Source organism: Microtus pennsylvanicus, chromosome 2 (assembly GCF_037038515.1).
Source record: "Microtus pennsylvanicus isolate mMicPen1 chromosome 2, mMicPen1.hap1, whole genome shotgun sequence".
NCBI lineage: Eukaryota > Metazoa > Chordata > Mammalia > Rodentia > Cricetidae > Microtus > Microtus pennsylvanicus.
In genome coordinates this window covers 106726215-106739940 of record NC_134580.1, presented here as the reverse complement: position 1 = coordinate 106739940, position 13726 = coordinate 106726215, and the positions used below count along the sequence as shown (strand labels likewise).

The 13726-nt window shown below is 38.6% G+C and overlaps 1 protein-coding gene across 2 annotated transcripts in view; it reads left to right on the top strand.

The window, feature by feature from the left end:
• Positions 1–13726, top strand: part of Anapc1 (anaphase promoting complex subunit 1) — a 75447-nt gene that overhangs the window by 18427 nt on the left and 43294 nt on the right. For both annotated transcript variants that reach the window (XM_075962112.1, XM_075962111.1), the window contains exons 14-24: positions 227–361; positions 1988–2131; positions 3028–3088; positions 4198–4385; positions 5799–5873; positions 6943–7211; positions 8048–8139; positions 9058–9206; positions 12208–12286; positions 13176–13212; positions 13303–13373. In XM_075962112.1, coding sequence (XP_075818227.1) covers positions 227–361; positions 1988–2131; positions 3028–3088; positions 4198–4385; positions 5799–5873; positions 6943–7211; positions 8048–8139; positions 9058–9206; positions 12208–12286; positions 13176–13212; positions 13303–13373 — 1300 coding nt within the window. The remainder of the gene's footprint in view (positions 1–226; positions 362–1987; positions 2132–3027; positions 3089–4197; positions 4386–5798; positions 5874–6942; positions 7212–8047; positions 8140–9057; positions 9207–12207; positions 12287–13175; positions 13213–13302; positions 13374–13726) is intronic.

Genomic DNA, 13726 nt, shown 5'->3' with positions numbered 1-13726 from the left:
AACATCTCTTTCCAGCTTTTCTGTAAAAAAGTTTCCTGAATCAAACAAAAGAATTATACTGAGGTATTCATAGTTGGCTGTTCTAATTTGAGAAGATGTTAAATATGTGTTGTGTTTAATGGTCATGAACTTCAGTATATATAAAGACTATTTGTTCATGTGACTAAGCATTTAACTTAAGGATATGATCTATTCACTACTCTCCCCTCCTCCATATTGCTCAAAGGTGGGGAAAGTTTTTATTCCTGGACTTCCGGCTCCTTCCCTGACAATGTCCAACATGATGCCTCGGCCTAGTACACCCCTAGATGGTATAAGTACTCCCAAGCCTCTTGGTAAACTTCTTGGATCAATGGATGAGGTAAGAAGTAGATTAGATCTTGTCAACTGTTAATCATGTTTTAAAGAAGTTTGGTCAAGTTTTAGTTCTTTCCATGTTTAACTTAATTTTAGTTAGTATTCACAGATAGGCGTTTCCAAGCACAAGTGATGGTGACTACATTCTTTTTGCTGTGAGAAGTGCTCTTTGAAGATTTGGAGAAGTGAAAATGGTTCCTTTTTTTCTATCTAGAGATCTCACAGTTTACCCGGATGTAGTAGATGTGTGGTCTGCATAAGAAATCATAATTTAAGGTAGTCTGTCAAGAGTTGTAAGTGAGGAATAGAAACTGCTACTATTTCATCCACTGAACGGGGTACACATTGCTGGGAGGCATGTCATTCCTGGCCTGAACTTTGAGGGTAAGAAGGGTAAATAGAAGTAGGTATTCAGGGTAAGGGCATGAACACAGGAGAAGAGAGTGCAAAAGACTTCCTGAGGATGACCTCAAACTTGCTGTGAAAGGTCAGATAACCTTGAGCTCTTGCTTCTCCTTCTCAGTGTTGGGACTTATATAGATATGCACTACCATATTGAACTAGAAGACACCCCACCCCCGGTTTCTCTGTGTAACAGCTCTGGCTGGCTGGGAACTCACTATGTGTAGACCAGGCTAACTTCAAACTCGTGGAGATCTGCCTGCTTCTGCCTCCAAAGTGCTGGGATAAAGGTGTTTACCATTGCCCAGCCAGCTAGAAGATCCTTGTATCTCTGTCTCCTAACACGAACTAAAGTCTCAACCAATTTATGAAATGAGTAAGAAGTGTGTTGGGTGAGGCATAGCAGAGAGTGGCATAATAGAATAACAACAACAACAACAACAATAACAACAATAATTATTCTTAGGTTAACATTTCTACATGCTAGGCACTGTCTGCTTTATCAGTATTTTCCTAATTAAGGCTTTATAACAACTTTACTGATTGGAAGATACTTGGTCCTCACTTTATAGTTGGATACACAGTGGTTCAAAGTTAGTTGTCCAAAGTTAGAAGCTAGTAAGTGATAACACTGGAATTGCCACTCCTATCACTGTGTTCTTGAAGGAAGATGGGTGACATGACAGTGTTCTGAGTGCAGTTCTCCTGGCTTCTTTGTAAGTTTGTGAGAAGTTTCTCCTATCAGGGTTTGTTCCAAGTTTTTCTTCAGGTTCAAGATAGGAAGGCCAAGTGCAGCCTGTGTCAATATAGGAGAGAAAAAGAGGGTCTCAGTGTGGTGTATGCTGCAAAGGAAGAGGGTAATGTACCAGTCCTGAAGAGGTGTCAATGACAGTGTGTCGGCCAGCACCGTATGCTCTTGGAGGCTGTTGGGTGCCACTGAGAAATGAGACTGCGTTCTGTGAGCAACTTAGGCTGGTACTGGTGCCTACCAGGCTGGAAGGAAAGCCTGGAGACAGGTAGTATGCATTTGAGGGGTGTCACAATGTAGCTATGTATGTATGTATGTTGTCAGTCAGTTGCTTTTTGTAGTTTTCTGTGAAGAGTTTGGCCTATTGCAGGTTCATTGTTCCTGGAGCAGAATGATTGGAATCATCAAAGCATATGCAAAAGTATAGTCCTTACCTTTAATTCTCAAATAGTCCTTCATCTGTGTTGTGACTTTTTGTAGGTGGTTCTGTTGTCTCCAGTTCCAGAACTGAGGGATTCTTCAACAAAACTTAATGATTCTCTCTACAATGAGGATTGCACTTTCCAGCAGCTTGGAACTTTCATTCATTCTGTGCGAGACCCTGTTCATAACAGAGTCACTCTAGTAAGTCCTTCTGCAGAGGTGGGCGAGCTGGCCGACGGCTGTTTGTCTGAACACTTCACATTGGGCAGGGTGTAAACTTACGTATGAAAATGAACATTTCTAGTGATTTTAAAGCATTTATTATTGTGTATATGATGTGTGTATGTGGGGTGCGCATACATGTTGTAGTCAGAGGACAACTTTATGAAGTTGGTTCTCTCCTTCCACCTTCATGTGGGTTGAATGCAAGTTACCAGGCTTTCAAGATAATTGCTTTTTACCTGCTGAGCTGCTTTGCCTTTCTTTATCTCATAATTTTTAAAATATACTATCATTTTGTACTGTTTAATTCTGCTTCTATTTTCTGAGATTTCTTTACTAAACATTTACTGAAGCCCACCCCTCACTGAGTTGCTGTGGGGAGTCAATAGTTTCTAGGGTTTGGGGGTAGGGAAGTGACTGTGTTAAAAGCACATCATCTGAAATTCTCAAGTAATTAATAAAACTATTTAATGATTTTATTTAAAACAAGCATGTTTAATCCATTAATTGCACATTGCCATGCTTTTATCTTTTGGGTGAAAGTTACCTTTTGATAATGGTGTCTCGTAGTGTTTGTATAAAAAGTGGACACTTGGCTAGGCATGGTGGCACATGCTTTTAGTCCCAGCATTTGGGAGGAAGTGGACACTTTATTAAAACAAAGATTTTGAAAGTGTTTTGCAAAAATGCATATTTGTTTAGAAACATTCATTTCTGATTGAAAAATGTAGTTTTTTATTTTATTGGATTTTGCTTCAACAGACATATGATGGTATAAGTTACTATATATATGTGTGTGTGTGTGTGTGTTTTGTTTTTTTAAAACAATAAACTGTTGTTTTGTTTTCTTTTCCTTGTTTCCATTCTTTCACTAGGAACTGAGTAATGGCTCCATGGTTAGGATCACTATCCCTGAAGTGGCTACCTCGGAATTAGGTATGTGTGAGTCAGAATATACTCTGTGTGTACCCAGTTAGATGTATGACACAGTTGGTGGAGACAGTTTTCTGTTTTTTTTTTTTAAGGAGTTATTTATGTATGTGCCCGCGTGTATGTCTGTGCAGCACATGAGTGCAGTGCCCATGGAGGCCAGCAGAGGGCATTAGATTGCCTTTAACTAGAGTGGTGGGTGGTTGTGAGTTGCTGTATGAGTGCTAGAAATTGAACCCGGGTTCTCTATAAGAGAAGCTGGGGTTCTTCACTGCTAAGTTATCTCTTCAGCCCAGTTTCTGCTTGTAGTGGTTCCTCTTTCTCTTAATTTATTAAGAATTCTTATTTTGTTTTCAGCTATGACATACTTGCCTCCTTGGTTTTTCTATGATTCGTTGCCATTTGCTTCTAGTCTTTGCAGTGTTTGTGCTCATAAAGCAGATTGGTGAGGAAAAGGTTGTGCTGCAAAAGATGGAGTCAGTGACAGTGATGGAGGGGAGGGAATGAGAATGAAAACTGCTACTATCTGGAACCATTTATTTCCAATCGCAGATCCTTGCTGTTTATAGCAGGCAGTACCCTTGGCTCTCTCAATTGTAGTTGGTGAGGGAAGCCACTTTAGAAACTAAAAGTTGCAGTTTTGGTTGACAGGAGTGTTCACTCGTTCAGAGCATCTTGAGTGCCCCCTAAGCATTCCTATGGGTAGGTGCTTGTGTGGATGTTGTATCTGAAGGCTTTAATCAGTGGCTTGTGTAAATTTATTGATGGAGAAGTTACATATTTTTCATAGAGGAAACTTTATTATTCAAGCTCAGACAATTTGAGAATGAAAAATGAATAGTTATTGGAGCAGTGGTTGTAAATCAAGATTATCTCGGGTGAACTGGGCTATATACACACCTATTTCTAACCCAGAATTAGGGATCTGACAGCTGTAGAGATGATTTAAAGTGATTGACATTGATGAGGTAATGTTTGTGCTCGATTGGCTCCTTAATGACAATCTTTTCCTGGTGGCTGGCCTTGACATAGTAGTCATTTAAACCTTTGCATTTGAAAGGAGGAAAGAATATATGCATAGGAAACATACCGAAATCAGTGTTTGCTTTTAATAGTACAAACGTGTCTGCAAGCAATTAAGTTCATCCTGCCAAAAGAAATAGCAGTTCAGATGCTCGTCAAGTGGTACAATGTCCACAGTGCTCCGGGAGGCCCCAGTTACCACTCAGAATGGAGTTTATTTGTCATCTGTCTCTTGAACATGATGGGTTATAACACAGATCGCTTAGCATGGACCCGAAGTGTAAGTAAATACAGTTGCTCTCTTCATTTGTCCTTTGTAAATGTAGTGCTTGCATAACTACGTAACACGAGAGACTGACACACACAGTAACAGGTATGTTGCATTTATGATGTTGGAATAGTACTGTGGCGTATTGTATTTATAGTTCATAATTCAAATACTCAATATGCTTTGAGTCTTTATAATGTGTTAAAGCATATTTTACTTTCTTTTCTTTTATTAAATTAATGTCTTATTGTATATGTAGCCCAGGCTGGGCTTTAATTCACCATATTCCTGACTTTGCCTCCCAGATGCTGGGATTGTAGTCATGTGTTACTAATGCCTGAGTTTGGACTGTTTCTCAGTTCATCTTTGTAAAATGACTACAAATAGCACTCTTGGTCTTGTAGATGGTGAGTCAGAGAGCTCATAGACCTGTGCTTTGCTCATTTAAAGTTCTTTAGTCTGAGAACACTGTTAGCAATGTAAAGCTGTCTGCCTCTCAGGCCTCCGAGTCATTTTTCTGCAGGACCTTCATGGGTGATGCCTTCAGTGTGGGTGTGGTCATTCCTTTGGAGAGCACTCTCCAGACAGCCATGCTTGGGACTGTGAAGCAGTCACTACAGAATATACTTAGCCTTTGTCCCCAAAACGCAGGTGTACTTACGTATGTGTTTTGGCTTCATGCTAGTAACTCCATTAGAAAAAATAAAAATTAAAAAAAAAAACAAAAACAGAAACCCTTTTTCCTCTTCATTATGAAAGTATATTTTCTCACTGAGGAGGATTTGGAAAACAGGAAGGAGCAAGCAATTGTTCCTCATTCCCAAGAATAGCTGTTGTAGACACTTTTAATGGTGCCTTTTACATAAGCATGATACTGATATAAATTTTGTATGTCCTTAAAATTGTTTCATAGAACCTTTTTATTTTTATCATATTTAAGCAAATAGCTAAGGCCATGTTACTTTGACACATTAAACTTAGGTCATGTTTTTTAGATCAAAGCTTGGGACAGAATGGTCCTCATTAGCCAGCAGGGTTCATGGTGCTTATTTTCTCTTTGTCCATATTTTATTTTTTCTTTCCATTTTCATAACATGGCAGAGAGTGCTACTGACTCTCTCTTATGACTTATGTGATTTTTCGTGTTCTTTTGTTTGGATATAATTTGTGTCACTAGAGAAGTAGAAAAATAAATGACCATTACTGTACCTATGTGTCCAGGCACTGTACTGAATGCTTTACACACACAATTTCGCTCCGTGGTGACTAAGAAGAGATTTGCACCACGTGTGCTGGTGAAGAGAAGAGTGTTAGTGACTTTATTCCGTTTCTCTGATTAGCAGAACTGACACCTGGATCCTTAAACTGGCTAATTGACAATAATAATGTCATGATTTTGTTGTCTGCTTTGTGGTTGTTTTTCAGTCCGACTTTGAAGGATCACTTTCCCCAGTCATTGCGCCCAAAAAAGCGAGGCCTTCTGATACTGGATCTGATGATGTAAGCATTCATTGTTATTTCTTGCTGATGTTACTGATTTGTGGAGACTTGTACAGGTGTCCCATGTCTAATATTCCTATTAATTGTCAGTTTTCCCAGTATCTTTTGCTTTTTTTTAATTTTACTTCTGAGTATATTATTTTGAAGGATAAAATCTGTTATATTTTCTGTCATTTATTTAATTTTGTTTTTGATCATCATACAAAAATTAGTATAAATGTATATGTTTTTACATAATTTCAGTGTAGACTTGTGGATATTTATTGGTAATTCATCAGCTATTTGCCAGCATTAACCCTTTTTTTGTTTTATATTTTTGCTTTTTCAAGACAGGGTTTCTCTGTGTATTCCTGGCTGTCCTGGAACTCGCTCTGTAGATGGAGTTTAAGGCTGGCCTTAAACTCAGAGATCCTCCTGCCTCTCCTTCTCGAGTGCTGGGATTAAAGGCTGTGCCATCATTGCCCAGCAGCATTTACCCTTTTATGTAGCATTTCTCTGCTTTACACTTAAATACCTCAGATTCCATGGTATATTCGGAAGTGGTCCAGAGCACAGAACCTTTCCATGTTGTCTCTTTGTAATCAACCTTTTCCCCCTTATCTTAAATCAAGCACTGACTTGAATTCTTTGACCATTCGTTAGTTGTGTCTGTCGCAGATGAAATAGTACAGTCTGTATTCTGTACATAAGGTTTCTGTCATTCAGCATAATGTACTGAAGATGATCCAGGTGATGGAAGTATCAGTTGTATGTTCTTTTTATTACCAAGAGTTATGACTATATTGTAGTTTGCTTTGCTCTCCTGTAGGACAGTAGACTGTTTCCAGGTGTTTTCTTTTGTGTTTTAATGAAGGTGCCTATGGAGTTCAGAGATACCAGATCCCCTGTAGTTGAAGTTCCAAATGGTTGTAAACTACCTGCTGTGGGTGCTGGGAACCAAACTCAGGTCCTTTGCCAAAGTAGTATGTACTCTTAGCTGCTGAACATCTGCAGCCCCTTGCGGTTATTTTAAAATGACATTTCCATCTAGCACTATCTAAGTAATTATTGTCCATTTTATTCTTCTTAGGACTGGGAATACTTACTGAATTCAGACTACCATCACAACGTTGAGTCTCATCTTCTGAACAAATCTTTATGTTTGACTGCTTTGGAAAGTTCAAGGGTGAAGGAAGAAGATTTTTCACAGAACCTTAGTCTGGATTCTTCAACTCTCCTCTTTCCTCACATCCCTGCAATTTTCTTTGTTCTTCACCTTGTCTATGAAGAACTCAAGTTGAATACTCTAATGGGAGAAGGGATTTGTTCCCTTGTTGACCTGCTTGTTCAGTTAGCAAGGTAGATGTTGTTAGGACACTGCGTTAGGTCCTCAGAGGGCTTGCTTTCTGTGATATGTCAGGAGCCTCATTAGAAAAACTCCAGTCTCCCTTCTCAGTTCAAGTTGGTATTTCAGCCTCTTGATTAAGATGATAGCACGTTCTCTGACTTCTGTGATCCTGGGGATTCTGAAATACTTTTGAAACTTGGCATGCTTATTTGCTGATTCATCCCCTCATGACGGGTCATTGTCATCACAAATGCCATTTTGTATTTAATTAATTTATGGCTTTCAGAAGATACAGAGCACCTGCCCCTATAGCTATGGCTGACCTAAAACTTTAGATGTTCCTGCCTCATTTTTTCAAATTTTAGGATTTCCAGATGTGTGCTACCATGTCCTATATTTTCCATACATATGTTATTTATTCTTCAAAACTTGTAGTAGCCAGGAATAGTGGCATATGCCTGTAATCCTAGTGCTTGGAAGACTGCTGGAAATACTGTGTCTGAGAGAAACTATTCTATCTGGTGTGGGGGAGCAAAACAGCACAAAAAATTAAGAAGCCTCAGAGTGACTTAGATATGTCTCTGTTTTCTGGAAGAAAATACTGTGGTCTGTAGAGATTACTTGCCGCAGATCACACAGCTAGTAAACAACAGGAAGGAGCAAGATCATGCTATTTCTCTTGTTTGACCTTAATGAAGTTTGTCTAGACAGACGCTTGCATGTGACACCAGATACACATGAAAATACTCCAGATCTGAAAGCTTTCTCATGAACATGCTTTTTAAGTTGAAAAGTTAACTGACTGGGGGCTGCTGTAACGCCTTTGTGTATGCTCTTACTGTTATAGGGACTTAAAATTAGAGGCTTACATGGATCACTACTACAGAGATTACCCAACTCTAGTCAGAACTACTGGGCAAGTGTGTACGATTGATCAAGGTGAGTGTTGACACCCCTGCAGGTCTTCTGAGTAGTGCATAGGTGTTTGTTGTGTCTCGGGGAAGAGCAGAGGATAGATGTCTTTTTAGCCAGGTGGTTTTAAATTGGTAGCATTTGACCACTGAGTTGAAGTAAGCCATAAGTTATTTAGTGTGTAGTTAAAACACTACCTATTCCAAAGCTTAAACAGCCTCTGGTGTCATAAACGCTATATCCTTGACCTGTGCTGTTCAGTAAAGGCCATGGCTATAGATTTACTTAACTTTAATTACTGTAAAAGTTTAGTTCCTCAGTGCACTAGCCACATTTAAGATACCCAGTAGCCATACAGGGCTAGTAGTTACCACTTATCCCACTTATCTCCACTGCTCTAGTCTAGGCTTGACCTGAAGGGACTCAAAGAGCAGAGCTTAGTTTTTCATGTCCCTTTGTTTTCTCACCTTTATAGAACTAGGCAAAAAAAAAAAAGTTAGATTCTTTAAAAACTATTTTTTAAAATGTACTTTTATATGTATTTTGTGTGTGTGGCGGTGCATACATGATGAATATGGGTGTGCATGTGCCATTACATATATGTGGAATTTAGAGAACAACTTTTTGGAGTCAGTTCTCTCCTTCCACCATGTAGGACCCAGGGATTGAACTCAGGTTATCAGGCTTGGTAGCAGGTGCCTTTTACTGAGCCATCTGTCCAACTCTTGGTATATGGTTTGTAAATGATATTGCTGAATTTCTATTTATAATGGAGTAAAATAGAAATAATTTATTTATAAATAATTAGCTATCTGCTGTGACAAAAATATTCATTTTGGATAATAATTGAAAATATAATTCTTATAATTTGAAAGGACAAGTACTGTGACCTTGGTTTTGTCTTATATATTTGTGTGCCTTTCTAAACATTTATGTATTCTAAAGGTCAATCGGGATTTCTGCATCATCCCTCGTTTTTTACGTCTGAGCCGCCAAGTATTTATCAGTGGGTGAGTTCTTGTCTGAAGGGCGAAGGAATGCCACCCTATCCTTACCTCCCCGGGGTCTGCGAAAGGAGCAGGCTCGTGGTCTTGGTATGTATCTGGAGTATTGACTATCTTACTTAGTTTTATTTTTCTTTAAATTGTCATATATAGAACAAACAGCATGCACATGTACACACATAAAGTAAAATTACAGTGTTTCTCTCCCCTCATACTGTTCTATAAATTTCAGCAGATGAATAGTTTCATGATTACCATTTTAATTAGAATACTGAACGTTTGTAGCACCTCTCTCCAAAATTACTCTTTTGAGATTTATCCAAGTTGTCATTCGTGCTACCAGATCCTGGCTTCTGTTGCTGACAGTCCACTGCATTGCTGCCCCTGTAGTTGGCTTATGTGATAGCTGGGTTGGTTCCAGGTTTTAGCAATTATAAATAGAGACACTCTAAAGGTCACACACAGACTTTAATGTCAACATAAGTTTTCATTTCTATAGGGTGAGAACAGAGGATTGGGACTGATGGCTATATGCTAAGTATATACCTGTCTTTACAGAAATCGCCAACTGCTTTCCCGAGTATCTGTTTGTTCATATTGCCTCCAGCAGTGTTAAGAGAGGTTGCCTAGAATTCTTGTCAGTTATTTGATACTTGTCTTTCCTTATTGGTTTTTGTCAATCTGGTTGCTCTGTAGTCTGTCTTACTGTGCTTTTTAATTGCATTTCCTAGTGACTATGATTTTGTTTAGAGGTTTCTGCTGAGTAGTTTTTGTCAAAATGTGGTTTGCTGCTGCTGTCTCCTCCTTTGACTTTGTTTTGTTGTTCTGCCAAGAAAGCCTTTCTCTCTTTTTTTCACGTTGCATCTTACCATGTTGACCAGTTCAAGGTGGTCTTGAACTGGTGATCTTGCGTCAGCATCCCAACTGCTATGGTCCTAGGACAACACTACACCCCTGACTAACCATGCCTTGAGAATATTTTACTCTTTGGCTGGCTAGCTCTTTGAACACTGGTTGTTGACACGGCCATCCCTTTTTTGCATTTGTGCTTTTGTCAAGTCTGTTTGACCACTTCTTTTCCAGGTTTGAACTTTGGGGAAACCTGGTTCATTGATCTATGTGTTCTCCACTTTGTCTTAGTTATGGTAGTTTCATAGTAAACCTTAAAATTGGTTTGTGGTACTCTTCTTTCCATTATTATTCTCTTTAGAAGTTGTCTTAACAGTTTTATAACCTTTGCCTATTTAATAATCAGTTGACCTATGGTTATTGAAAGTCCTGTTGAAATATTTTTCAAAGAAATATATTTTTAGAATGTTGTTTATCTTGAATAGTTAATACAAACCTCAAACTTGTGTATGGAACCAGAGGGCATTAGTAAAGTTGAGTTCCTTGGCATATATGCTTCTGTTTCTTGATGCTGAGGCAGTATATGTATAGGCCTGTTAGGGATCTTTCCAGAAATACAAGAGATTCCTACTGCTTTTATCCCCTCTTATCAAAGTTAGAAATCTGCAAACATTCTTTCTTCTTGCCCTTTTCTGTTCTGTTCTTCTTCGTGTTGAACAGGGCTTTCTCAGTCTTTCATGGCTCTAGGTAGGCAGTTCTGTGGTTTTTTTTTTCCCCTTAATTCACATATGTAATCATCACCACCATCTTTTCTCCAAAATTTTTTCATTACCCCATCTTAGTTTAGTTTCTTGTTGCTATGATTAAACACCTGAGAAAAGCAACTTAGGGGAGGAAGGGCTTATTTCTCACAAGTCCAGCTTTAGTCCATCACTGAGCAGAGGTCAACGTGGCATGCATACATACACCAACATACACTGTACAGAAATAATTTTTTTGTGTGTGATCTTAATTCATTTGAATTGGTTTTCATTTTTTTTTTTGGGTATTGTTTTTGAGTTAATTTGCTTCTAAACAAACTGTAGGCTAAATGAGATTTTTGAATAGCTACTCCTGTTAGGTACTGTTAGGATATGACTAGGTATCTGTAAGGATAACTAAAACCATGGTTGAGTATTGAGCAGATGAAACTTTGACTTTGCTAATGGTAATAAAAGAATGCTCCAAAATTTTAAAAATTTTAACATATATTTACCATAACTCAAAGCAAGTTTATATTCTCTGGTATGAAATATATTGGCTACACAAAGACCTGCATGTAAAGGCATGAATCAGTTTTCTTATAACCTATGCATGCTGGGAATAACCTGTGTGTCCCTTAATTTAAAAAGGCTTTTTTGAAATCATTAATTTTATTTAGCTTGTGTGGGTGTTTTGCTTGCAAGTATACTTACTGTGTACCATGTGCATTGCAGTGCCCATGGAGGCTAGAAGCCCAGGAACTGGATTTACAGATAGGACAGATATTTGAGAGGCATGATGTAGGTGCTGGGAATTAAACCTGGGTCCCCTGGAGGAGCAACCAGCTATCTTAATCACTGAGCCATCTCTTCAGCCCATGTTCATCAATTCCCAAGTAGATGTACTAAGTTGACATCTCTGTAATAGATACTACTCAGCAGTGGAGAGGAACAAACTAGTGGTTGTGGCATAAAGAAGATAAATCTCATGCCTGTGCTATGTTGTACAGTAGAACTGGAAAGACTCTGCTGTGCCATACCATATACATCTTGTAGGACAGATGGGCTGGGGGCGGGAGAGCAGGCGAGTTATTCTAACGTTTGTGGAGAAGGGTTGCTGACAGAACACAAGGGGGTGTGTGAGGCACAATGCAGCTTTTCTGTATTGAGAGTGATAGTAGTCACGTGGTTATATAATGTTGTCCAGCCTTGTAGTGTTGGACCCCTAAATGCATGAGTCTTTCCTTTGTGCTTTCTTCCTTCACTTCAGTTAATAAGAACAGGTTCACCTGGGTGTGGGGTCACATTTCTTGTAATCCCAGCACTAGGGAATCAAAGGCAGGAGGCTCAGTAGTTCAAGGCCAGCCTCAGATCTTTGGGGCATTTGATGTCACTCTGGGCTACATGACAGCCTGTTTCATAAACAAAAATAACCAAAACAACTGAATTAAAAGTAAAGCAACAACAAAAACAAGTAACAGATTCCTTTTTTTCCTCTTCAGAGCATTGCACTCTACATCCTTGGTGATGAGAGTTGTGTTTCTGATGAAGCCTCGCAGTATTTATCCAAAGTAACTTTAAGTAAGTTGTAAAGTTGTGTTTCTGATGAAGCCTCGCAGTATTTATCCAAAGTAGCTTTAAGTAAGTTGTAAGGTTGTGTTTCTGATGAAGCCTCGCAGTATTTATCCAAAGTAACTTTAAGTAAGTTGTAAAGTTGTGTTTCTGATGAAGCCTGGCAGTATTTATCCAAAGTAACTTTAAGTAAGTTGTAAAGTTGTGTTTCTGATGAAGCCTGGCAGTATTTATCCAAAGTAACTTTAAGTAAGTTGTAAGGTTGTGTTTCTGATGAAGCCTCGCAGTATTTATCCAAAGTAACTTTAAGTAAGTTGTAAAGTTGTGTTTCTGATGAAGCCTCGCAGTATTTATCCAAAGTAACTTTAAGTAAGTTGTAAAGTTGTGTTTCTGATGAAGCCTCGCAGTATTTATCCAAAGTAACTTTAAGTAAGTTGTAAAGTTGTGTTTCTGATGAAGCCTGGCAGTATTTATCCAAAGTAACTTTAAGTAAGTTGTAAAGTTATGTTTCTGATGAAGCCTTGCAGTATTTATCCAAAGTAACCTTAAGTAAGTTGTTACAATGTTTGGGTATCCCAAGTAGAATGTTAAAATGTTCATTAGTGTTTGTCTTAGGGACCCATCTTATTCTTTATAATACTGTTCAGTCTACAACCACAACTGAATTTCAGATTCCAGGTTACTTAAAACCTGACACACCTGGCTGCTATTCTCAGTGTGGCTATATAGGGCTATGCTAGTCTAAAGGAAACAGCTGTCTGTTGCAGCTTGCCACAGTACTACTTGATTTTTTATTTTGAAGGAGTTTTTGGTTAATGAATTTTTATCTATAGATATCTTCTGTATGTTATTTGCCAGAATGTCTATCAAAATAAAGTGTCCATCTGTTGCCTTTCAGCCCCCCAAAAGTCACAAGCAGAACAGGAAGAAAACAGGTAATTTGTTTGAGATTGTGCTTTCATATTTAAAATTGGTAGCAATGTTAGATGTTTGTGTTTAATGTTGTTTTATTTTATTCTCGGTAGGTTTACTTTCCGGCATTCTGCTTCAGTTTCCAGTCTAGCAGAAAGATTGGTTATCTGGATGACCGATGTAGGTAAGAGCTGCTTTGTCATCTTGGGACTGTGTTGTCATGACTTCCCTGCTCTCCATGACTGGGGAAGCATGAGGAGAGAGGCGAGGCTCTGGTTGTCTGTAAAGGCTGAAGATGAGCATCCACAACTTCCTGTAGAAGAGTAGATGGGACATCAGCCTTTTATATCTTAAGGCATTAGAAATCTTTATTTTCATTCCCTGTGGATCGGTTGAGGCAGTAACTCTAGCTTTGTAAATTGGTCTCAGATGAAAAACTTTAGTTAATGTACATCTAAATATGAAGCCATTCTGAGACTTACATTTAGATATCAGAAATGGGCACTTTGGCATCATTTAAGGTCAATCGTGTAAGCG